Genomic DNA, 26,741 nt, shown 5'->3' on the forward strand with positions numbered 1-26,741 from the left:
ATAGTAGTCTTTTTTTTATAAAACATACAACCTTTCAATCAAATTGGTAATATCTAGTAAAACACTCAATTTGCCATAGATAAATCTATTTAAGTTCACAGTGTAATTATTGGGACATTGGATTATCTATAGTCTAGAGGAACATTAGCTTTTTGTAGGTACCAAGTGGGTCTTCAAGGTGTGGTAAAAGCGCGCGCAGAGCTGTGCCCGGTTCTCATTTCCTTTTACAAACCGACGATATCTATAGTTCTGTGAAGAATCTCGATATTTGGAAGCATCCATTAGTTTTGATGGTAGTATATAACAATGGCGTGTTCGTGTATTGCAGGTTGGCGGCAGCGCAGGAGGCGGCGGGCGCGCAGGCTCGCGCGGCGCCAGCTGATACCATGGGCGGCGCTCATCAGCCCGCTACTCCGGGGCCCAGCTCGCTCTTCATATTCTCCGACGAAAATCCCATACGGAGGTATGTATTTATAATTAATATTTATAACTAGTCTTACTTCTGTGTTCTTGTTCCAAAATAATTTTTACACTGACAATATCGCAGTCAACAATGAATACAGCGCTCATTTTTCATTGAAATTGGTAAATTCAAAAATACACCCGGAAAATGATTTTTCCCACATAACTATGAAAATGTATTACATTTAGTGTCATTACTGCTATACTCAAAGTAATGTAATCATCACTTAATCAGCCCCTAAGTGTATGTTTTTCATTGCGGTAGTCATTTGTTATTTGTTATTGTTGTTATTTTACATCTGTTACAAAATACTTAAAGAAATCAATTGAGCATTTGAATTAAAAGTAAATAGTATTTAGAAAAAGACTAAAAAAATTCCATACTATAAATAAACATTATTTTATTCAGACACAAAATGATGAAAAGCTCTTTCGATGAGCGATAGTTTAAGCGATCATCAAAGTCAAGTTGCAGCGAGCCAAACGCTGCCCGCTTTAGTATTTGTTCTCGAGCGCCTTCAAGCTTCGAAAGGCACGTTAATCCATTCGGCTCGTTGAGACGCTGTGCCCTGAACTCACTATTTTGTTTTTTTATTTTTTATGTAAATTATATATCTATCTATATATAGACATCATTCTAACAAAAACATAATGTAATTTTGCAACCACCTAGATAAAGTAATGGACGATTAGTGATATTGCAAATAAAAGATTAAAAATGTATGGAACTGATAATACCGTTCGACAATATCATATTCATCATCAGCTCACCATACATCCCCACCGAGGCTCGGAGCCTACCCCAAGTTGAAAATGGGGTGAAATATCATATTGATCCATTAGAAGTATTAGACGATATAAACATACTAATCCAGTGTGATGATTCTACTAGCAATATGACCTGTAATCCTAACCCCATGATTCCTTAAAAAAACTATCTAGAATAAGGTTGTTGTCTAATTAACTATCGACTAAAAATCGATAACTTGTTATTTGACATTTTCCTCTTTTACAAAGATATATTATTTTCATATTTTCACTCATATGAATAAATTAAGTTATCTTGATAGGACACGGTACTGAGGGCATTAAGTGCATCAAGCCGGTGTCCCGACGGCGATGAGCGCGCGAAATGGGTCGTGTAATAGAAAGCTAATGTTATAATCGCACGCTACAACGTCCACTTCACAATGCGCCTAATGACATTAAAATCTACTCTTATGACTAAACTAACGTAATTCCAGACATGTTATCAACTTGAATTTTACTTTAAAATTTTGTTTAAGTGGATGCGGTATTTATTTAAGAAAATATTATATAAAAGTTGCAATGATTATCAAAAAGGAAACAAAGACTACAACATAATACACACAATAAAAAATGTGTGACCACAAAGACATCTTTTATTTAACATGTTGTTAAGTAATGTTATGATTACCTACTTTACAAATTATTTTACGAATAATCGAAAAAAAAACAAAGCGAAATATTTCTACTCCATGGACTAAAATAGCTATCAAGTGAAATTACTTGGCCTCATTACATCTGCATCTACATTATAATAGTACCTTAATTTGTCACATAGTGCAGAAGAATATTCTTGTAACTGACGTGTAAAATCAAGCCTTGGGTACTGAATATCATTGTCAACTTACTTGCCACGATACTTATGACATTGAATGTAAATTCCAGATATACGAAGTTCATCATCGAGTGGCCGCCTTTCGAGTACGCGGTGCTGCTGACCATCATCGCCAACTGCGTGGTGCTGGCGCTGGAGGAGCATTTGCCCAACGGCGACAAGACCATCTTAGCACAGAACTTGGTAAATACCTTATATTTAATCTGCAAGAGACGATCACACGAGCGGTCCGGAATCGGAGAGTATGCTTTGCATTGTTTTCTTGGTGCAGAATGTCTGACACACCGTACTGTAGTCATTCTTTTTATTGTAAAATTACATAGAAAAGATGAATATAATTCAAATTTATATAAATTGAAACTAATAGCTGACGCACTGAAAAACATTTTTGATTTTTAATGCCATTTGCACTTTATTAATGTTTAATTTAATATTGTTTGTTTCAGGAAAAAACCGAGGCGTACTTTTTAGGAATATTTTGTGTAGAAGCCTCGTTAAAAATATTAGCCTTAGGTTTTGTTTTACACAGGGGATCGTATCTTAGGAACATTTGGAACATTATGGATTTTTTCGTTGTAGTAACTGGGTAAGTGATATATTATTAATACACATTTCAAAGTATCTACATCAAAAATTCAATCGACATTAGCCATGTCACATCAATAAAATTCGGATTTTGTTTTTGAATTATTAAAAAAGCAGGAACTATTTAGTCTGATTTGATGCCTGACGATTGGCTAGAGCAAATAATTGGAATGTAAAGAGCATGGAATGAAATTGTATTAGATAGGGCAGAGGTAAATGCTGTGATTACTGAAACCTTCGATAACAAAAACTAGGTCGATGACGATATTCGCCGAATACAACGTGGACGTAGACCTGCGGATGCTGCGCTCGTTCAGAGTGCTGAGGCCTCTGAAGCTCGTCTCGCGGATACCAAGTAATTCACAGTAATTGGCGAAAGTTCACATAATAAATACCTTTATATTGTATAGAACATTCTCGCTAGACATTTTCGATCTTCGAACTTTTTGACGTAGAGGAACTATGTCTCTAGATTTGATAATAGCATTTTTTTGGTTATTTTGATTCTTAGTGAGAATGTAGCATCGGTTTCTTGCAATTTATGAGAGAATTCGTTTACACTTTAGAAATGTGTGATTTGAACAATTTTAATGGACAATGTTAAATGTACGTAATTTTTGGATTTCGGCTATTTTACGTGTTGCATAATAGTTAAAACTTGCTATTGTTTTATTGTGTATTGTGTAGGTATTCCAAATAAAGGCTAAATGTAAGAATTTAGTTAAAACAATTATTATATAGGTGTGAATAAACATGGCGCATTTAGATTAAAATTATTATGGTTTAACGTGTGAATAATATTGTATTAATTAGACACAATACCTAGACAGTAGAGAATAAGCTAGTGTGACCATATATTGTAAATTTGTAAAGAAGAGTTGTGTTTGTTGGACGAAAATTTTTCAAAATTACTGATGTACACTTGAAAGAAATGTTTGACAAATGTAACAGTTTGACAATTGGATAATGCAGTATGTCAAGCACAATTCTTGGTAGTAAGTTTTACATTAACTAGCTGCTAGTGCAGGCTATAGTATCGAGTGATGTGTGTTTGGCAGCATCATCACGCAGCTGCCGGTCGCGCCCGACGTCGACTTCAGGACCTTGCGTGCCATTAGGGTGCTGAGGCCCCTTAAATTAGTTTCGGGCGTTCCTAGTGAGTTCTAGAACATTATTAGTTTAGCATTATTAGCCTTGCCATTGTCCAACCATTTGCTGTTCTATACATTCCATTGTAATATTTTGTTCTTCATCATATAAAAGTTAATGTTTTAGTCTGTTGTTATGTATACTTATGTCAATGATATCAATTACTACTTTAATTTCAAAATTCAAAAGATTACGTGGAACGTATAGTACAGCAGTATACCTATCAAAGTTCGATGTGCACGTTATTTCTCATCTTTGACTTGTCGATGTCTTACTGTTTTCATTGTTGTTTATTTTTGCCTTTAGATTTTTTGTCGTTTCACCTTATAATATAGTTTAATTATTATTCTTGTGCTTAGTATCATTAAGTATGTTCATGTTATAAAATTTCATCATTTCTGATTAGGACCTTTAAGGAAGTTTTACACATTTCGATTTCATCCTCCATAACATTTCGTCTGAGTCACAAAACATTTTTAATTAAAGAATTGTGTCATTCTCCGGGTATGATCGCCTTTAAGAATAAATTAATACAAGTGTTTTATCCCGTATAGGTCTGCAAGTTGTGTTGAAATCCATCATCAAGGCGATGGCGCCGTTGCTACAGATCGGCCTCTTGGTGCTTTTTGCAATCGTTATATTCGCCATCATCGGCCTCGAATTTTATTCCGGGGCGCTACATAAGACTTGTTATAGTTTAGAAGATATTAGTGAGTATCAACAATTTGCCTATTGTCTTGAACAAAATATATACAAAATAAATACCGATGTGTAACTTATGTCAAAGTTTACTCTGAATTTGTGTAAATAAAATTTCGTTTGCGGTGTAAAATCTTCGTTTAACGATTATATGCCGGTACTTTTATTTTAAATGATGTTGTCTCGAGGTTCACATTAATTTAAGATTCCTTTATTTAATAGATGAAATAGTGAATGAAGGTGAGAGTCCAACACCGTGTAATGCCGACAACGAAACAGTGGCGCCCCCCGGGGCCAACGTTTGTGAGGCTGACAAGAGCACGTGCTTGGAGAAGTGGGAGGGTCCCAACAGGGGTATCACGTCGTTCGATAACATCGGATTCGCTATGCTCACCGTCTTCCAATGCATCACAATGGAAGGATGGACATCAATCCTCTATTGGGTAAGCTACTAAAATATAAGATCCCACAAAGTGCTGAATAAATATTAAAATTATTTATCTATTCTTTCAACTTGTAAAATTCCTAACTTAGTTATTAAGAAAGATCTTTGTCCAGTAAAGGACAAAATACAGGCTAATGATATGATGCTTAACTACTTAAGTATCGTAATGAATATTTTTCAACTATATTTATATTAATGAATGTGTTGCCTTTTGGTTTCAGACAAACGATGCGTTAGGTAGTATGTTCAACTGGATTTACTTTGTTCCTCTCATAGTATTGGGTTCATTCTTTATGCTCAACTTAGTTCTCGGTGTTCTTAGCGGGTAAGTTTTAAATACTATCTATTATATATCTAGTATTTTTATTTTAAATTATCTTACAAAGTAAAATGTATTAAAGCGTGGATTAAACTTTTCTTTTTTTTTAACTACTTATTTATTTTAGTTTGGTTTATAATTTTGTTAAGTTAAATTTGTTTGGGTAAAACGCAGTGAATTCTCTAACGAAAGAACACGAGTTGAGAGACGTGCTCAATTCCAGAAGGAAAGAGCTCGCCAGATGTTTAATCAGGATTTCACGGCTTATATCAATTGGATAACAGAAGCAGGTTGGAAGAAGTGACAATTGTGAAGCTAGCGAACTGTGTTATAAATACCAGTAGATTGTTATTTTTTGTTTGGATATTGTTTTATTTATTGAATTTTTATTGTGTCGTTTTTTGTTTTTTTTTTCTTAACTATGCTAGTGGCATCAGTAAACTTGTCCAAAGATTTATAACTTGCATATTTATATTTCCATCACCTAATTCATAAGCACAAGATGTGTGTTAGAATTTTAATTATGAATCAATTATATTGCTAGTAGTTATATAGATAATTATTATGTGTATCGCCGCTAGATTGTTTCTGATGCTATTTTGCAGTGAATTCGCTAAAGAAAGAGAGAAAGTAGAAAATAGACAAGAATTTCTTAAATTAAGAAGACAGCAGCAATTAGAGAGAGAACTCAATGGTTATGTTGAGTGGATATGTAAAGCAGGTGAGAGATGAATTAGATTTTTTGCTAAGTTTTTATATTCACATTTTAAAGTATACTAGGTATTAGAATTAGGAATAGCCCTTTACAGGTTCAGGTGTTATTTAACATTAGAAAGCTAATAAAAACTTTTTTTTTTTAATTACAGAGGAAGTAATATTAGCAGAAGAGAGAACTACGGAAGAAGAAAAAATGCACATAATAGAAGGTAACGTTTCTTGTGTTAATACAATAAGTGGTCTTAGGATTGTTTCTCAAATGTCACAATGCATTTTTGTTTTGTTGCTTACCTTCTCTGGAATAAAGTTATAAATACTTTTTTTTAATAAATCACTTCTGTTTTATAAAAATATTTTTTTTCTCTTCAATATAATAAAGATGAATATAATTTCTATTTCTTTATTTCAGCTCGGAGAAGAGCAGCAGCGAAAAAAAAGTTAAAAAACTTGGGTAAAAGTAAGAGTACAGATACAGAAGAAGAGGAACAGGATGAAGACTGTGGTGATGACGGTCAGTATAATTTATCAGTTCTTGACTCTACGATTTGCTAAGTGTTGTGTACCTCAGTTGAAGTTCTATTATCATATCCATAAAAATTTAATGCTCTATAATCATCAATTATATTGGTTTTATTCCTTATCCTTTAGCTAACTGTATAGATTTCCAAATTTACAAGAATTTTTTTCTTATCGTGTATAAATCAATGTATATTTACATAGATAGTATCATTTTGATCATTAAAATGTATAGAATTAGAATCTTGCATGACTTCATCCTATCTGTTGTATTAAACTATTTCTCTCTCATATCATTCCGTACGGTGATGTATTTTATGTTGGTTGTTTACAGTTCCAAAGAAAAAGCAAGGTATGGGATCAAGCGTGATGCTGGTAGAATATTCCTTTTCATTTTCTAAGTAGTCGAAATAGTTTAGAAGTAGTTTTAGGTATAGCGATCCCTCCGTACCAACCGACTAACACCGTGGTACATTCCTATCCTACTTTGCATTTCTAACCACCTTCTATAGTCGTACCAAATTCTATTACATCATATTATTTGGTCTTATGTTAAAGTTCTAGAGAAATCCAAAAGCTTCATTAAAAAAATATCTCTCATGTTGGAAAAGTTACCTTACAACGTAACACTTTAATGTTTATCTAAATATTGTGGGTGTCTTAACCGTGGTTATGTTTTGGTTATTAAAATGTTCATGTCCCAGTTACAAAAATTATTTAACTATATGTCTCTATACTTAACATATGTGGCTGGAAAAATACATTGTAAATAATATAAGTGCGGCATATTAGAATCTAAATATTTTACATACTGATTTATTTACTCATTACTAAATAATGTAATTTAATACAGGGTTTCTGAAAAGCAAATCTCGTTCAGCCGGCAAATGTGCAAACTTTTGGCGGGCTGAGAAGAGGTTTCGTTTTTGGATCAGACACACCGTGAAGACCCAGTGGTTCTATTGGTTCGTCATTGTTCTGGTACTCTTCAATACGATATGCGTTGCCGTCGAACATTACGGCCAACCACCTTGGTTAACTTCGTTTTTATGTAAGTTTTGTTTCTATCATAATAATATCAAAATTTTCATTAACAACTCACAATAGGATTTTTTCTGTTTACAGACTATGCCGAATTTGTGTTTCTTGGGCTATTTATGATGGAGATGTGGGTAAAAATGTATGCCTTAGGCCCACGGATATATTTCGAATCATCGTTTAATCGTTTTGATTGTGTTGTCATATCCGGTTCCATTTTTGAAGTGGTATGGTCAGAAGTTAAAGGTGGTTCTTTTGGTCTCTCCGTACTTAGAGCGTTAAGATTGTTAAGGATATTTAAGGTAGTTTTTTCTACTTGAGCTTTATATTTTGTTAGAATGGAAGAGATATGTTTAATGTTTTTCTACTTTCAGGTTACAAAATATTGGTCGTCCCTGCGCAACCTTGTGATATCGCTATTGAACTCCATGAGATCAATTATTTCATTGCTCTTCCTTCTGTTCTTGTTCATCCTCATCTTTGCTCTACTCGGTATGCAGTTATTCGGAGGACAATTTAACTTCGAAGATGGCACACCACCGACCAATTTCAATACTTTTCCTATCGCACTGCTTACCGTATTCCAGGTATGTACTCATCACTATATTATTTTAAGTGTAATCGTGCATATATTTGACAAAAAACTTAAGGGAACTTAATTCAATCACTTGTGACAGTCTCGACTTACCTATTCTAAAATATATCCAATGGATAAAAGATGATAATTTAATTTGTATGTTTTCCAGATTTTAACAGGTGAAGATTGGAATGAAGTAATGTATTACGGCATTCAATCTCAGGGTGGTATACAGAAAGGCATGATTTATTCTTTGTACTTCGTCATCTTGGTGTTGTTCGGCAACTACACATTGTTGAACGTGTTTCTCGCCATCGCTGTCGACAATCTGGCTAACGCCCAGGTACGTTTCAATATTCACATTAAAATTACCTTGTACAGATTGTTTAAAAATGTTGCGTAAGTTAAGAATTGCCAAAAGGAGTAATTCTCGTCTTGTTGATGTATACGCTAAATGTACATTTACGCCGCTTCCCGCATAAATGTTGCTGTTATGTGTTTCCAGGAGTTGACGGCGGCTGAAGAGGAACAAGTTGAAGAGGACAAAGAAAAACAGCTTCAAGTAAGTATTTAGCTTATCTATGTCCGCTTTATTAACGTCCAGTTCCTCTTCTTCCGGTATAACAAAAGACGAATCTTGACTTAATATTACTGCAACTCGTTGTTTTCTCTCGAATTCAAAGCGAAAACTAACATATTCTGCTTTGAGTAGCAAAAATTCACATCTAAATTTCACATCCTAAATTATTTTATTACATTCAAAACTCTAATCTACAGAAAGTACACAAATTGTTCTCTAAGAGTTTGTTTTGATTATCTGAATCCGGTTCATCAGAAGTTTAAAAAAAAAATCGTTGAACGGTATCATGGTTAAGATTAGATATGCATTCAAATGCGTTCAAAATTGTATTTCACACGACAACCTCTGTTTCGGCTAATTAGGAATTGGAGAAAGAGATGGGTGCATTACACGCGGTGGATGGAACCCCACCTCGAGTAGACATAAGTCCCACGACAACTACAAGTAGGAAGGTAAAGGATCGGTGGCGATACTCCGCTATGCTTACAGTGTGCATTGGTTCGGACACTACAAAATATTGTTGATTCATTTCAATGAGTCCTTAAGATCTTCATCATTATATACAAATAAGGTCTCACATCAAACTAACATATGAAGTGACTGCTTGGGAAATTACTCTAACACTGATATTCCTTACACTAATACACCATTGCTATCCGTGTGCAGTGATATTCATGTTTAAAATATTACATTTTTCAAATTCTCAATTGTGCATAATTTTTTTGGTATTCAACAATATTTTAGTTACTGTCTAAGAAAAGCAATTCAATGTCGCTTATGTGAGTCGACTATTTATCGACAATATAATTTTTAATTTCAAATATAACCTCATTTAGATAACTAAAAATTAGCTGTCAATATGATTAATTTTATTTTTATTCGTTAAATAGCAATTATTTTAATTTTAACATCGCTTAAAGGTTTAATAACGCTGTTGTGTACATACTAATTTATACTTTATGCATGATAAAATTTCATCTTATTAATAAATAATTACAAACATCGAAAATATAATAATTGGGCTTTCGCTTACGGTATTCATATGATTAAATCTAACTTAAAAATTGGAAAAATAACATTTGAAAACTGATAGTGGTAACTTGAGTATTCTTGCAATTTATTTACATTATTAACAAAGTCTTAAATAAATTAATTTTAACTATGTGTAAAATAATGTATTAAAATCAATAACAAAATTTTACAGAACAAAAAGAAAGAAGAGGCCAAAAAGGAAGAAGAAGAAATACCAGATGGACCAAAACCAATGCTGCCATATTCGTCAATGTTTATTTTATCACCCACCAATCCGTAAGTATACAATTTAAATTCACAGTTAGTTAAAGGGTAAACTCCATATTTGCGTTTCACATAGTGAGATTTCTATTTTTTCTTTTACAGAATTAGGCGAGGCGCACACTGGGTTGTAAATTTAAGATATTTTGATGTTTTTATCATGTTAGTTATATGTATGAGTTCAATGGCTTTAGCAGCTGAAGATCCCGTAGTTGAAGAAAGTGAAAGGTAAACATTACATTTGATATTACTTATTTAAATTGATTTATTTAATTATCTTTCTCATACATCTCATGCAGACTTCGGGTATTTAGAAGTTGTGAATGTGGATTTCTAAATATAAAAAAAAATAACAGAGCCCATAAACCCTTCTTTTTGTAATTTTTTTTAGTTACTACAAATTACTCGTACTTTTTTTATGTTTTAGAAATAAAATCTTGAACTACTTCGATTACGCGTTCACTGGTGTGTTCACGGTGGAGATGTTGCTGAAGATTGTCGACCTCGGCATCCTGTTCCACCCGGGCGCGTATCTACGCGACTTGTGGAACATCATGGATGCCGCTGTCGTCATCTGTGCTCTTGTCAGCTTCGGTTTTGAAATCGGGTTTGTATTTCACCAACTTCCGTGAAAATGTATTACCAAAAAATGACTGATTTTACGGATTTATTGGGAATTGGGTTGCTTTTTCTAACGTGTATCTTTCCTGTTTCAGGGGTGTGAAAAAAGGGGCAGGACAGAATTTGTCAACAATCAAATCGTTAAGAGTGTTAAGAGTGCTTAGACCATTGAAGACTATAAAACGTGTTCCAAAGTTAAAAGCAGTGTTTGACTGTGTCGTAAACTCTTTGAAAAATGTCATTAACATTCTAATAGTGTACATATTGTTTCAATTTATATTCGCTGTAATCGCAGTTCAACTTTTTAATGGTAAATTTTTTAACTGCAACGATATAAGTAAGAATACTCTTCAAGACTGCCAGTAAGTATTTTTTTTAATTCCTAAGAGTAAACATCATTTTTGGGCTGTTCTACATCAAATATCAACTATTATTATGTTCGTCAACGTGTTAAATTGTTCATTCAAGTTTTTATTAGTAACTTATACAATGAGGTAAAATAGCATAAACTAGAAACGAGCAAGTACTTGAAAAAAAAATTTATAAACTTGTTTATTATCTGTTGTAAACATGATATTTGTATAATTTTGTGTTCATTACATAACGGAGACAAAACTTTTTCTTGCATAAAAAGGCGAGTAAATGGTAATAATTGTTAATAACTCACCTCTGTTTCCGCAGAGGATCGTATTTCGTCTATGAGGCGAACAGCCTTCTCCCGCGCGTAGTGAAGCGGAAGTGGGATACTCAATCCTTCCACTACGACAACGTAGCAACTGCGATGCTTACGCTTTTCGCCGTACAGACTGGAGAAGGATGGCCACAGTGAGTTTTAAAAGTTTACCCTTTTAATGTAAAATCAGAGTACCCGTGATCATAAAAAATGCCAATGCATTGTGATATTTACTATTACGTGAGAGAATTTTTAATCTTATGTTGCTATGTAACTAATGGTAATATTCTTTACAGGGTGTTACAAAACTCAATGGCGGCAACGTATGAAGACAGGGGACCCATACAAAATTTTCGTATAGAAATGTCCATATTTTATATTGTTTACTTTGTGGTGTTTCCGTTCTTCTTTGTTAATATATTCGTAGCTCTTATAATTATCACATTTCAAGAGCAGGGCGAAGCCGAATTACAAGATGGTGAAATCGATAAAAATCAGGTACGTATTTGTTAAAAACAACAACAAAAGAATTTTTTATTAATTGTTAACATAAATTATGTTTTTTTTTTAACTTACAGAAATCTTGTATCGATTTCACGATAGAAGCACGTCCGCTTGAAAGGTATATGCCAAGTAAACGAGGGAGTTTTAAGTACAAAGTGTGGAGGATAGTCGTCTCTACGCCATTCGAGTACTTCATCATGACCCTCATCGTCCTTAACACATTATTACTCATGATGAAGGTATGTATACATAATTCATATACAACTAATTATATATATAAAAATAAGTCTTCTTAAAAAATTTGACATGATCATGATACAAAACGACAGTTTAAGTCTTATCAGGAAACAAAACTACTAAAGCACTTACACTTTTTGAGGTAGAAACAGAAAAAGTGTATCGAGATCACAACGCACATAAACAAGTAGGATTAGTATCCAAGTTGATATTTATGTGTTGTATGTCAGTCCGCACTTAGCCTTACTAGAGAGTGATAAACTTTTTAAGGAAATCATTTCGCAAATACCTCTCTGGCCTGGCAATATATGTGACGTAATCATTGTTAGTATGTCTGCAAGCACAATTTAAATGTTACAATTTGTATCAGTGTTTTAATTCCTAATCATATTGTTTTTTCCATACTGTCATCGAAATAATTCAAATATGAATTGGCAAACGCCAGTACTGCCTATTATTCTCGACATCACATACACTTTCATACACCAACACACACACGACATAAAACATCGCGTTACATTATATGGGCAAATCACACACAACTGCAATGGAATGCGCCGTGTTTCAAAAATCTGTCCTAGCCTATCCCTTCATTGTAAGCCAGGACTATTTGTTTTTATTTTTTTGTTTTCTCTCTTTTGTTACGTGTTCCTTTTTGTGACTCCTCGCTTGCTGTGACTTATATATTTATTTATTAAATAATGCACGGTATATCAAAAAGTATATGCACATTCAAAGCACATCGGGATTACACTATTTTATATTGTGGTGCTTGTGAACGCACATCGTTTCGGGGTTATGTATGGCCGCGGCATGCGCGCCATCGATGTTGTTCGTGTTGCATGATCTTTCCAAACTTATAAATGTCAGCAGTGTAACGTAAGTGCATGAGTGTAGAGCGACAGGACTATCGAAATACTATTTCGCGAATTTGGGCCGCTTAACTTAATTATTAAAACTTTAATCCATTTAAAATATGTGATTACGTTCAACGCTTTAGTTCAGACTTGATTGACGCTTAATAAAAATATGTCGACTAAACATGAGAAAATTTTGTTTGATATTATTTTATTTGTAGCATAGAATTTAAACCATACCTACATAACTTCTACTTACTTTCTTATTTTTTTTTTAATAAACGGTTACTCCAAATGAGCACTTTATCGGGACCATGTAGACCAGTCCTTTTTATGTTTTGTTTTCTTGTATCTATAATTTATAAGTTGTATCCTACATTTCTATTACAATTCCATACTTTACAATCATACTTCTTCCTATTTTCAAATCATACCATTTACTTAATGTCAAGTAACATAAATGTATTTTTATTGGGCTTCTCCGAAACGCGATCACAAAATGGCAGTACTATAATCAAAACGATCTCTACTCGGATATCCTCAAGTATTCGAATATGGGGTTTACTGGAATGTTTTCCGTGGAAACTGTGTTGAAAATCATCGCTTACGGTGTCAAAGTAAGTACACGAAAGCAGTTTGACTGACACATTTCATTTGTTAAATAAATTGTAATTATGTTACAATTACTAATACAAATGTACACTTTCCTTCGACTATCAACATGACTGTATGGAATTATTTTCGGCCGAACGATATTCCTTTCCGACCATCCTCTACTGGTTTCTCTCTAAATATGTTTAATTTTACATTAAATGCTATTGGCGCATTATCTGAGCATGACCTGGCCTAAAAAGCATGTCCACTTTATGTATATTTACAAATGCTAAGACTAATATGAACTGTAATTTAATGCTTATGTTTAGAATTTCGTGATAAGAGATTTTAAAAGGTAAGTGATCTATGTATTTGTTTATATATAATTTCTGATTGTACAATTATATCTATATTTTACGAAAAATTCTATGTTTCATGTGTGTATTGTTTCGCTTTCAACATCTGCCATATCTTGAAAAGACACATGTGTTTGTTATAACTCTGAGCATGTTTGTATGTCGGCTTCGCATGAAGCACGTGCACCACTTAGCCACAAACTACACAACTATTGGCTCATATATATAATTCGATCAAAAACAAAACACACAAATACACACAACCGTTACATAAAGTGACTATTGTTTTTCGTTATATATAAAAAACAGCAAGATAGATGTATGAAATATATAAGGACGACACGAGTTAAATGCTAAAAAAACATTTTCTATTTGTTATTTATATAGATAGTACTTTAGAATTTAGACCCCTTTTGCACTAAGCGATTCGATGCGACTGGTTCGCGGACCTGCTATCAATATGGTAGTCAAGGCAGTAGAAATGATATTACGCATTTCTCATAGAAATAGCAGACGTGTACATTTAGAGTCGTGCTAGTGGAAAAGGGGCCTTAGCTGCAATGTTGACTTTATAAGTCATTAAAAAAATGTTGGTGTTGGTTTGTGGTAGTTTCACGAGGCTCCACCAGTACTTATGGACACGTTAACATTCATGAACATCGTCTTTACGTTCTTCTTCCTACTCGAGACAGTTTTGAAGCTCATTGCCTTCGGATGTACGGTAAGAGTTTGTGACAATTTTTTTTTGTTAATTTAAGCATTTAAAAAGCTATATTATACGCGGAATTTTATTATTATTAAGTTAACCATTTATTAAAATTCTGTGTAACAACATCAATCACCCTATGAGTAAAAAAACATTTACTTAAACTTTCTCGCTGTAATAATTCGGATTTTTACTCAATGTGCGATTGTACTACGTTTGCCACTTAAGTACACATTTAAAAATTAAAATAGATTAGCTTTACAAGTTCAACATTGACTTGAATGAGATTAGAATTATATGATTTTATTTGAAAATTTGAGATGCCGCTTCTTTTAAACACAGGTTTTTACTAGTTTTACAGTTTCACGTTAATACGTTTTGCCTAGTTTTTTTTAAAACTTTATTTAGATTCATTATTAATTAAATTGAGAGAAATATCCTGGTCCCATCCTTGTTTTCTCCTGTTTACATTATTTTATATACAGAAAGCGTACATTTGTATACAGGTACAATTTTTTTAATGATTTTAAAAATATTTAATTTCAGAAAATGTTTCTTATTGCCTACTAATGATTTTCTAATTCCAAAGATTAAAATTTTGTTTGATTAAGATTTAAACATTTTTTTTCAATAATTAATTATATTTTACATGTGATAAATTTATAATATACTATTTCATGTTTTCAGAATTTTTTCAAAGACCCATGGAATATTTTTGATTTCATAACGGTCATTGGAAGCATCATTGACGCTCTTATAATGGAGTTTGGCGTAAGTACTATATTATTTTGTGTTTTGATTAAGTTTCTACTGTCGAAATAACTATACAAAAACGTATTATTATCTCTGTTCTTCCAAGCACAATGAGAGAGATAAATATGTTTTTGTGCATGCGTTTTGGTACTGGAAATTCACGGTATCAATTTAAATGTTTTACGTCTAAAAGTGGCTGATATATGTATTGCTCTACAATTTGATTTCGGCATTTATATAAAGGATATATCCTTATTCCAGAGCGACCTTGCAGAAAACTGTGCTGACATATCCTGTCAGCAGGTAAAAGTTTAATCTATTCGACTGCTAGGTTTTTTAGTCTAGTAATTGAATCTGATTTGTAATGAATTTAGATGAAGTTTTATGACGGAATAACAATTGGTAGTGCTAGAATTAAAACTATTGATTATTTAGTAACAGATGAATAATATCTTCGTTATGTATTTGAGGTTGTTTAGATAATTAAAAATGATGAATGTCCTATGAAAAAGGAACATAGAAAGTATTATCGCTAATTAGTAATTGCTATCATCTTTAAATTTTCGTAAAAGTTTGTTACAGATAATGTCGTTTAGGAAATTTAGATAATTTTAGATTAATTAGTTTGTAAGTGTGTTTGAATACTCAGGTCGATCGTCTAATATAGAGCTTCATAACCAATATTGTTTAGTAACGTGTGATAGAGTTAATAGAAATCCTGTGTTGTTTCGTAATATACAAGTCATATAATTGTAGTTTTGCTAAATCATTTATGCTTTAACTTGCATTTTGTTGCGTTTGCAATTCACTTAGACTCTTTTGGCTAATCATGGTTTAAATAAAAATAAAAAAAATATTTCTACATTTTGTATAGTTTGAAACTTGTCTTTGAAATTTTTGACCAATTGATAGTTGGGAGGAATTAAAGTACTCGGTATATCGAAACTATGTATTAAGATATCAAATTATAAAATTTCATTTTTAAAATACAAGGTTGTCACGGTTCTACGATTACTTTTTTTTATATATTGAAAAATCTAGCGCTTGACCACGATCCCACCCGATTAAGTGATGATGTGGTCTAAAGATGGTACGCGCTAGCGTTGCAAAAATTTTTTTCTTTCTTCATGATTTTAATATAGCCAGGATCTAGTCTTCGTGAATTGCATAACATTATCAAATGAAGTACAATATGAAAGTATTTTCCAAGTAACAAAATGTATCAGAATCATTTAACTTTGTGTGTAGATTATGCCATTATATACATTTTTTTTTTCATTTATCCATTTTTCTCTCTCAATTTGTAATATTGTGATACATAAATAACTGTATTTCTAATTGTAAGTAGCTTAAGTCTAGTAAATTAATTCAAATTATTTAACATTAAGTTGTTGATGGTAAATATGCATAATTAAAAATATGAAATACTTTTTTTTTAAATACTGTTAAAAGTCCATTGACTTGTCTCTTGCAGCGACAGGAACCAAATCCTTAGTTTTCAGTGAACCTACCAGAAACTAATCGCGAAATACAAAGAAACAAGGGATTTAATCCGCATGCAAAGGATATGGTAAATCAAACTCTATATGAGTATGACAATTGTATTGTAAAAATTTGCAGGAGAATACGTTCAACGTCGGTTTCCTGCGCCTGTTCCGAGCCGCGCGACTGATCAAGCTGCTCCGACAGGGCTACACCATACGAATACTGTTGTGGACGTTCGTGCAGAGTTTTAAAGCCTTACCCTACGTGTGCCTTCTCATCGCGATGCTTTTCTTCATATACGCTATTATTGGAATGCAGGTGAATAACGCTACTGTCTATTGAATTTAATTTAAAAATTATTTTGAACATTGGTTTTGCAAAAATAAGTTCTTGATTATATACTCACATTTAATCCAATGAACGTGATGAATGGTCGAAAGTTTATTTTTTTTCATACATACTTACAGGTGTTCGGTAATATAGAAAATGCGCCGGAAACAGCTATGAATAGACATAACAACTTTCAAAGCTTTATACAGGCCCTTATGTTATTATTCAGGTAATATACGATTTATTAATTATATAAATAAACAAGAGGCACATTTAGTTAGTTGGATGCTGGCCATTACCAATTAACTTATAATGTTACATAATTTATTTTTGTTTAGATGTGCAACGGGAGAGTCGTGGCCCAACATTATGTTGGATTGTTTGAAGCCTGCTAAATGTGATGAAAAAGCCGGCAAGCCGCCACAGGAGGAGTGTGGCAGCACTCTCGCCTATGCATATTTCGTTTCTTTTATATTCTTCTGTTCTTTTCTTGTAAGTATATAATGTATTTCATTTTATATACTCTTCCTCTATAAATTGTTTCGTTATTTTTATTTTTTTCAGATGTTAAATTTGTTCGTTGCCGTAATTATGGATAACTTTGACTATTTAACAAGAGACTCGTCTATATTAGGAGCTCATCATCTTGATGAATTTGTTAGAATATGGGCCGAATACGACCCAAACGCCACGTATGTATTAAAATTGTTTATAAAATATACTTTGGTATTAGCATTTATATCATGCTTTTTTTTTTTCTTCAGAGGGAAGATCCATTACACAGAAATGTATGATATGTTGAAGAATATGGATCCGCCATTGGGGTTTGGAAACAAATGTCCAAATAGGTTAGCGTATAAAAAATTAATACGAATGAACATGCCGCTAGATGAAGAGGGGAAAGTGAATTTTACAACAACGCTTTTTGCCTTAATAAGAGAAAATCTAAGTATTAAAATGAGATCTGGTAAGCATACAAATATTATATTTTGCATGTATATTTTAACTTTATACCTATACTATGTCTATTATAACTATGTCTAAAAATATAATTTCATTAAAAGCTGAAGAAATGGATCAAGCGGACCAGGAACTAAGACAAACGATAACACAGATTTGGCCCCTCCAAGCGAAGAAGATGTTAGATTTGCTGGTGCCTCGCAACGATGTTCTAAACGCTGGGAAACTGACCGTGGGGAAGATCTACGCTGGTTTGCTCATTCTAGAGAGCTGGAGGTCAACTAGGTTTGGTCAGACAGAGCCGCAAGGTGTTCCGGTAAGAAATTGTATTAGAAAACTTAATACGCATCGTATTTATTTACCTCTTATGTTGAAGTTACTTAGACACTACAAGTTCGTCGTGTTGGTAGATCTTAAAGAAGCCAGAGTAATTTGTTTGGCTATTGATTGTATAAAACTGCACAGATATGGTAACTTTGAGCCAAATGTAAGTTTAAGTGGGTAGGTTAACTACACTTTTGAGAGTAGTGTTTGTTAATATCCCCTAATTGTTCCTTATATTTTAGTTAATGAATAACCATCTAATAGCTAGTTAACTAGAATTTGTGTTGTCTTCCTGTGGATGTATTGTTGTGATCGATGTTATATTTGATTGACTACCGTCTCTAAAAACGTATTGACTGTCAATTGGCCCTTTTAAAATATTAGAAGACTACGAACAACAATACAAAGTCACTTTAGTTAATCGACTCCATCGAGTCGACTACATTGGTGGTTTACTTTTCAGGCATTCAGCGAGAATAGCCCTACGGCCAATCAGCCGGTAGTATTTAAAACTTTAAGGAACGAATATTTAACTTTTCCTGCACTGTACTAGTTTTTCTCTTATATTTTTTTATCATTCTAACTTTATCGCATCTTGTTTGAATAAATAACAAATTTATTGTACTGGACATAAAGACATTATGGTACAAAATATTAAAAATTTAATATTTATTAATCTAGTAGTTTAGTGAACGAAATAATTTAATGAATAGATTTAGTCGAAACGCACTTTCCATTTTAGATTAGACAATTTTGTGCTTATTTAGTACAATATTGTCTATGAATAATTCAGGGCATCGTAAACAACAAATTAGAGACCTGTCCTATAGTTGCAAAATTGGTAATTAGTATTTAGAAAATGTGTTCGTGTGATGAGTTGTTTGGAGTTGGTTTCTTGTAGTATAATAGTTTTGTCTTTTGTAGTCTAATGTATTTCTTGTTTGTATGGTCACAGTTTCCATTTTTTGCTTCTACTGTCTTGATGCCCGATTTTAATAAAATTCTTTTCTGTATTTCTTTTTAAGCAAAAAATAAGTTAGAGGTTTTTGCATGACCCAAATACTACATGTTACCTACAGAATATTCAGTGGCACTAATTAGACTAAATTACAATTTGCAATTACATCTTGGCTCAATCACGGATTTAGAAGCCTGTAAAAATTATTATATAAGGAAAGAATACGTTTTACTTGTTTTTATGTTTAGTCCTAAAAACATATTTTGTTATTTATTTCTCTTAAATTTATTTGAAGCGAATGCATGCTGAGAATAAGGCTATGCATAAATAAAAAAGAATACCCATTTGTTGCACCAAAAAACGTTCTCTGGCTTCAAAAAATTCACACAATTTGAAATTTGGCACCAAATCTGCTTTATCGTTTTTATCTCCCTCAAAGTTTGGTTCATTTTCAGTTTAACTTTTGTTTCAAAGTCTTGTACTTTCAGAACAAACATCACGGACAGTTTCAACACCTCTACATTAAACATGTAACAGTTGTGTTCTCAGATGCCTCTAGCTGCGTTCATGTTCATAACAGGGATGACTGTCATTTCGTCTTTACTGCCAATACTGTCCATTCGTTGGAATTCTATTTACACATTACAAACACACAAAACTATACACATTGCCAATAAAAGAACTCCAGCATGGACATGGTGTAAGAAATGTTTGCGCAAACTCATGTAGGCTTTAGGCGTTAGAATATTGTCATCAAGAACATTATACATGGAGTGACATGAGAATGCGCAAGTGTGGGTTGTATTGGGGCGGGTGCGTGATTTGGGGTGCGTGGTGCAGAAGGCGTCCTTCTTTAACTGCCTGCTGGACGTGGCCGCGGGACTGGGGCCGGGATCGCGTACAGGCTCCCTCAGTCAAGAAGGACCCCTCATTACCACCGCCGAGAGTCACCCAGAAGATCCTCACACTTTAGCCAACTTCGCAAGGCGCAGCACTAGAAGATCTTTCAAGTAAGTTGTGGCATAATTTCAATGTGGAATTGTGGTACTTAAATTTTAAGTGCTTCCACGACCTCATCACAATGTTGATGTTAAGTATTGTGGTTCACAGATGGTACTCGGTAGCTTAGCTAAAATATCCAAAAAGTCTTTCATAAGAATATAATAAATCGTTAAGCCGAATGCTATTTTGATTTGGTTCTCTATTTAAAGTAGTGTTTATTCTTAATATTGTCAAAACATACTTATAATTATTCAATAAAAAAAAAGATTTATATGAGTACCTCATCGTATAAGTTTTAGATACGAAATCTAAGATGTTCTATAGTGATAAGTACTATATAATTAACTTATATTTCTTTTGTTTCAGGAACAATAAAAAGGTGACTACTTGCTCTGAAAGGTTGAACATATTGACCCGATCATTATCATTATCAATAAATAAAAATAAAATAAAAACATTAATCTCACTATCAAAATTAATAATCAACTAATATTGAATCAACGTTGCAATGTAATTGGAATCTAATTTAACAACTTGCCTTTCTAATGTTCTGGGTTAAAGATGTTCATTTCTTAACGTATCTGCTACTGGGTGTGTCGTTTGTTAACAAACATACGGATGCATTCAATTTGTCATAGATAGTTGGTGTTGTTTTATGTTAGAAAACTGCTGTATCGATGTTTTGTTAGTTAAAAGTTTAAATTTAATGGCATTCAATATTGTTTGTATTAGCTAAGATTTGATGACAGTTTAGGCTAAGTTTTTTTTGTAAATGACGCTAGTTAGGGGCCTAGACCCACAATATAATAGATTGTGTGTAAAAAAATACTTATTAATTCTTTCAAATTTACAGATGGTTGTTGATATTTAGGTAAAAATATCAGTAATTATAGGAATAACACTATTTTATGAAATTGTAGAAGATAGACGATACCTTGTTCTTAATAATTAATTCTTAGTGAATTCTACTAAGTTTGTGGATGTAAAATGTATTTTATTGTCTGATGAATTAACTATGATTATTAATTTCTTAGAAAGCACTTCCAAAATTGGTACACAAACACTTCCACATAACAGTCATAGCCCTGTACTGAGTTACAAAGACAAAAATTCAATTAGAGTTATGAAAATATTTTGCATGGAATGATCACTTATAATAGATTTTATATGCATGATTTTAATAGATCTTTCGATAGCTCTGAGGTATTCGGTAAGTACGTAATCGATGTTAGTGCCTGAAGCACGCAATGCATTGCATGTTTTGCATAACACTTGGTGTTAGTTGGTGTTGTGACTTGACACAGATTTTGTAAATATGGGACAGTAAGTTTTGACGTGAATATATTAGACATCGTATCGTTTTACATGATTGTATTTTAGAAAACAATAAGCTGATCAATAAAAAATTTTAGGTGTTGGAATTACAAGATGTTGGATCGCATCATGCGTCTATGGAATCTTTAGACGAAGCAAGGTTACAACCGCCACATGCTTACCAAAATGGACACCACGGGAGATCGTCAAGTCTGAGGTATCTAATAAGTGTTTTAAATGTGGTTCATTCGTTATCTTTATTTTTTAATTTTCATAATTAGCGATTTTGTTTTTATGATTTTTATTTTTCATTTATAGTGATCAAACTATGACCCAGGTGAAAATTGTCGTATCGAGGCAAGGGTATGTCCACTTGAACCAAAAAACCTTATAAGGGGTCAAAAGTAATCATTTTTGTATTAATATGACTTACATATTTGTAACTGCATGCAAGGTCTTTGGAAAAAGAGTTGCAACTCGTTTGTCACGACTTAGGGTACAATATGTTTGATGATAAGCAAATGAAACGTAAAAAAATATAATATAACCTATTAATTATAATTTGGGCTTACAGAAAAAAAAAATCACATACTTCGTTAAACTTAAAGTTGGAACGCAAACGCATAAATAGTACTAACATATCCGTCCCTTACAGCATGACTAAATTTAAATTCACTATCGTAATAATCACTGTCTAAATTAACCTTGCCTGTTATAATTTATCTTGTATTAAAATAACTAAAGTATTTAACTGATTTTGATTGATGGAACAAAATGACTAACAAATTAAAGAAAATTACTTAAATATCCAAATATCTACTAATACATACTAATATATACTAATTCCGGATGTTTGTTTGCTGTTGCATTCACTTTTCCTTTAATACGTTACTAATCCTTTATTATACTTAGCATTGTGTTTTAACAATTTTATTTTAACCGGATTCTGGTAAGTATCGTTAATTGGAAATCTTCAATTTGATTAAAAAATTTAAAAACACACAGACGGACTCCGAGCCCACGGAGACGTGGCCATTACGGGGGCTATCATCACGATATCGGTTTCTCCGACACTGTTAATAACGTCGTCGAGATTGTCAAGCATGAACACCAAAGACACGGCCGGACGCACCGACCACCGCACCACTATCATCCTCATGGTAGGTGGAATACAATAAATAGCTATAATAATTGCTAGTTTATATCAGATTGTAACTCCCAGGATCATCGTGAATCTGCTATAAAGTATATTACTCTATATAGCAGCAGATTTACCTAACTAGCTTAATGCTACTGCAAATTATGTAATTAATTTTATTTCCACGATAAAATTATAGAATATCGAGCTGTGTATATACTAACAATCAATAACCATTATTCTCATATAGTTTGATTCACATATAAATAACTAGATTAAGCATAACAATTCATTTCGCTTTCGAATTAATCGAAAAAAACAGTTTTGCAAACATTTTTCTTCTCATGAAGGTACTCTGAAAGTTTTGTGAGAAGACGAGAAGTTTAGCTTTACAGTAGATGTAGATAGTCATATTGTAGATGTAGTTTTAAGACCGACGATCGAAGACGTCGTGCTATTATAATATAAGTGGGTGAATTTAGATTTAGATTGTATAATCTAGTTAGGTTATGTATAGCTACACTGAACATTTCACAAAGCTAGTTTTGTTAAAACCTTAGTAGCTAAATTTTAGTTCCGTTCTACAATTGCTCTTTCATATGCTAAATATTTATTGTTAGATATAATAAACTTACTGATTGATCAGATTCCTGTTGTTAAAATGTAGAATAAGAGATTTTTAATTTATTTTTAAATATATTATTAATATTTCCCTCAAAATTTACTATATTGTTATTCATTTTTGTAAAGAAATTGCGTGACAAATTAGAAAAACAAAATAGAAATTATTTTGCCTGCTGCATGCTGAAAATATTTTGGTGCCCAATGAAAAATTATATAATAGAGTATGAAATATATTTGCACCTTCTTTAAATGGCTTTGGTATATATAAATTTTAAAGCAACAAAACCTGAAGCGCATGTACTTATGTTTTCCAAAACTATTCATGCAGCATGTAAAAGCTTTAAAAATTAAATAGTTCAGATTTGTATATTCTATGTAGATAACTTAGAGACCTTTATATTGTATAGTAATATAACAAAAATTGTCAAAACAAAATGGATAACTACATTTGGACACACAACTTATTCTATACAAAGCGAGAAATCTAATCCTTGGTTTTCCATTTCCGTGTCCACGACCTCTGTTCTTTTACCACCTTCGACAGACACCCAAAACTTTTAGAGTCACCTTTGTGAGCAAGAAAATTTGGTCGGGTATTGACCGACGGGCTTAGGGTAAAGCGTGGAGGTACATGAAGGTATTCCTGACGGCAGGGAAGGAGTGGAGGCCGCCGCACCCTACAACCAGCCTGAGCCTGCCCTCGCGGTCTCCCAGCCCGCCACACCACACCTACGGTGAGATCCACTCGCCTTCGCCACGCCACGCCACGTCACGCCACCACACACATCGGACACTTCACCACTACTGACACGCAATGCGCTTCACGTCTCTGCCGGCTCTGCGACAGAGCTGCGACCGATTATATTATATTCTGACACCGACGATGTATTGTTCAGTTAGAGCTCGCTTTCAAATCACTCTTTTACCATATATATGTTCACTGGACATTGCAAATACTTAAACTCGAAATCGTCATTATTCTATATCGTTTTAAAATAGATATTGTGCCTCTATTTGATTTAAAATTATCAGGAAATAAAATATTGTAAAGCAAAAGGTCTGACCTTGTGTATAATTTGGCATTTATCCTACAAAACTGATTAATTTCAAGACCTTTTGCTAAAGATCTGTTTGTTTTATGCTTTGATATGATACTACTATAAAGATTGGCTTCGTGCGCGTTTGCGAAAGAGACGCTTGCTTATTCAAAGAAGCGTGGCAATCTAGATAAGAAAATTGTTTGCACATCTGTTTTAAATAATGTCCTTTCAAATTCGATCGTTATTTTATTGCATATTTATATAAATCGGGATACCAGAAAATCGCATTACTTTGTTCATGTAGTATTATCAATGCATTTTGACATAAGGAAGAACGTCCAAATTATTCAAAGAACAGTTTGGGCACCCATAGTTGGAGATCGTGAGCGAGATCGGGAGCGGGAGCGGGAAAGGGAGTGGCGTGAGTGGCGCGAGCGGTCGTGGGAGCGCGAGGGCACGCGCCGCGGCCGGGGCCGCCAGCTGCCGCCCACGCCCACCAAGCCGTCCACGCTACAGGTCAAACAGCAACCCTTCACAAGAATCAGCCACAGTCCATCTCACGTAACTATCGAAATTCTAAAACTATTGTATTGATATTACTACTACTATTGAATCTAACGAGACGATTTGTTTTCAGTTATCGTTGAGGCATACAGTCAGAGAACCTGTAGAGCCTCTACACGATGAGTATGAGTATGGTCGAGAAGTTGAAAGACTGATACACCGAGATTATAGATCTAGGGAAAGGTAAGATTTCCGATTAAAATTGCAGTTTTTTTTAATTGCTTATAACTTAAACTTATTTCCCAATAAATTATGACCTGGCTTACGGATTTTAAAAGATTATGGTGAGAAAGTAGACTCTTTTGTAGAAACACCTTCAAAATAGACTAGTTGTCATAAGTGCACAATGTATATAAGTTTCACTGGTGTCATCATAGCACCAGTTCGTCAAGCCTCTATGTTTAAGAAGCTATGCCCAGCGGTTGATTTCCTTACAGTATTTGTAAATATCATACTCTGAACTATCTACTCAGAAGCCGATAACATAACATTTTACGAATCATGTTGCAGACGTGGCAGGGGCTACGACTCAGAGCGAGGGAGAGTTTACGAAGCGCCGCTGTCATACGAGGCGGCGTTGGCGATGGGCCGCGGCGCGGGGCCGCGGGCGCTGCCCTCGCCGGTGCCGGCGCCGCGGCTGCCCAACGGGTACAAGCCGCGTGCTCGCCATTCCGACTCGGACGAGGATGACTGGTGCTAGCAGCGCGGCCGCGCGCGCTCCCAGCGGGACGTGCGCGCGGCGCGGGCACGGCTTGCCGACGCGGCGCCGCACGCGCACACCTTCTGAAGCGTCGCGCTCGCCGCACCGCCGGACTCTCTCCCCTCTCCCCCTCCCCGGCCCCACCCGCGCCGGGACGATCTCGTCTGTATCCGGCGAACGTGTGAACATTTGTACAGATAGACGACTCTCGTTGCTCAGGAGTTTGGACGTCTCTACTGGACCGCCGGCGCCGTGTATCCATGAGCTAAATCCAAATTCTAGTATTTACAAAGTTTTGGAAAATTTAATTTTTAATTCGCTAAAATTTTACTCTTTAATTTATATTACGGTTAAGATAATCGTTGTATAATACAGTGCCAGGCAACTCGGTTTGCGCTAGGATTTTTACATAAAATGAAATTATTAGTCTGTATTGTAAAAGTAAACTTTCTATATTAAATTTGCACTATATAAATCTACATTATATATCGCCTGCCGAAACGCCCGGTACGGGGCCCGGGGCGCGCGCGCTTCGCGGGCTTCGCCCCCAGCGTTTCGCCTTCGTTAGACGTTGAAGGAACACTAGTAATTCATCGTCGAACAATTTACCACTAGTGTTGTATAAAATATTTACATAGCAAATAATTTTTACTTAGTTAACATTATATTAAATAAATAAATAAACATTTTTTATTGAATTTGCTGTCCTTCCCCCGAGTGCTTTATATCTACGTTGTTTAAATTTAAATACAATTAAATATTATGGATTATATGTAAACTTCGAAAATGTATTTCAACATTAAATTACATATTAAGTAAATTGTTAAATCGTGTGTAGGCCAATCAATAGGCAGGTTTTATTTTGTTACATTTGGTGGTTAAGTTTATATAGATGAAATTAAAAGTTTTTTGTTACAAACTTATTAACTGTAACTTATTAAATTGTTTAACACTATTTACACAGCACACCTCACCAAAT

The 26,741-nt window shown here is 33.8% G+C and overlaps 1 protein-coding gene across 25 annotated transcripts; it reads left to right on the top strand.

The window, feature by feature from the left end:
* The first annotated feature begins 369 nt into the window (after window positions 1-369).
* LOC106719701 (voltage-dependent calcium channel type A subunit alpha-1) lies at window positions 370-25,762 on the top strand. Of its 25 annotated transcripts, none has more exons than XM_045686551.1 (43): window positions 370-463; window positions 2,155-2,287; window positions 2,551-2,690; window positions 2,944-3,044; window positions 4,393-4,548; window positions 4,760-4,980; window positions 5,204-5,307; window positions 5,476-5,591; window positions 6,168-6,227; window positions 6,428-6,529; window positions 6,869-6,886; window positions 7,388-7,585; window positions 7,660-7,874; window positions 7,947-8,159; window positions 8,319-8,492; window positions 8,655-8,711; window positions 9,092-9,181; window positions 9,934-10,037; window positions 10,128-10,250; window positions 10,450-10,629; window positions 10,739-11,005; window positions 11,325-11,468; window positions 11,613-11,814; window positions 11,895-12,059; window positions 13,421-13,531; window positions 14,475-14,585; window positions 15,258-15,341; window positions 15,585-15,626; window positions 16,944-17,126; window positions 17,276-17,367; window positions 17,477-17,630; window positions 17,703-17,830; window positions 17,903-18,105; window positions 18,203-18,414; window positions 18,886-18,921; window positions 20,221-20,390; window positions 20,749-20,761; window positions 21,795-21,913; window positions 22,702-22,856; window positions 24,112-24,192; window positions 24,857-25,059; window positions 25,136-25,245; window positions 25,573-25,762. In XM_045686551.1, exons 1-43 carry the CDS (start codon window positions 387-389, stop codon window positions 25,760-25,762), a joined length of 5,757 nt encoding a protein of 1,918 aa, XP_045542507.1. In that variant the 5' UTR covers window positions 370-386. The 25 variants fall into 25 exon arrangements, with proteins under 25 accessions (XP_045542507.1, XP_045542508.1, XP_045542510.1 ...); XM_045686552.1 differs by lacking the exons at window positions 2,944-3,044; window positions 5,476-5,591 and adding exons at window positions 3,748-3,845; window positions 5,907-6,022; XM_045686554.1 differs by lacking the exon at window positions 6,869-6,886.
* The last annotated feature ends 979 nt before the right edge of the window (window positions 25,763-26,741 follow it).

Source organism: Papilio machaon, chromosome 3 (genome assembly GCF_912999745.1).
Source record: "Papilio machaon chromosome 3, ilPapMach1.1, whole genome shotgun sequence".
NCBI lineage: Eukaryota > Metazoa > Arthropoda > Insecta > Lepidoptera > Papilionidae > Papilio > Papilio machaon.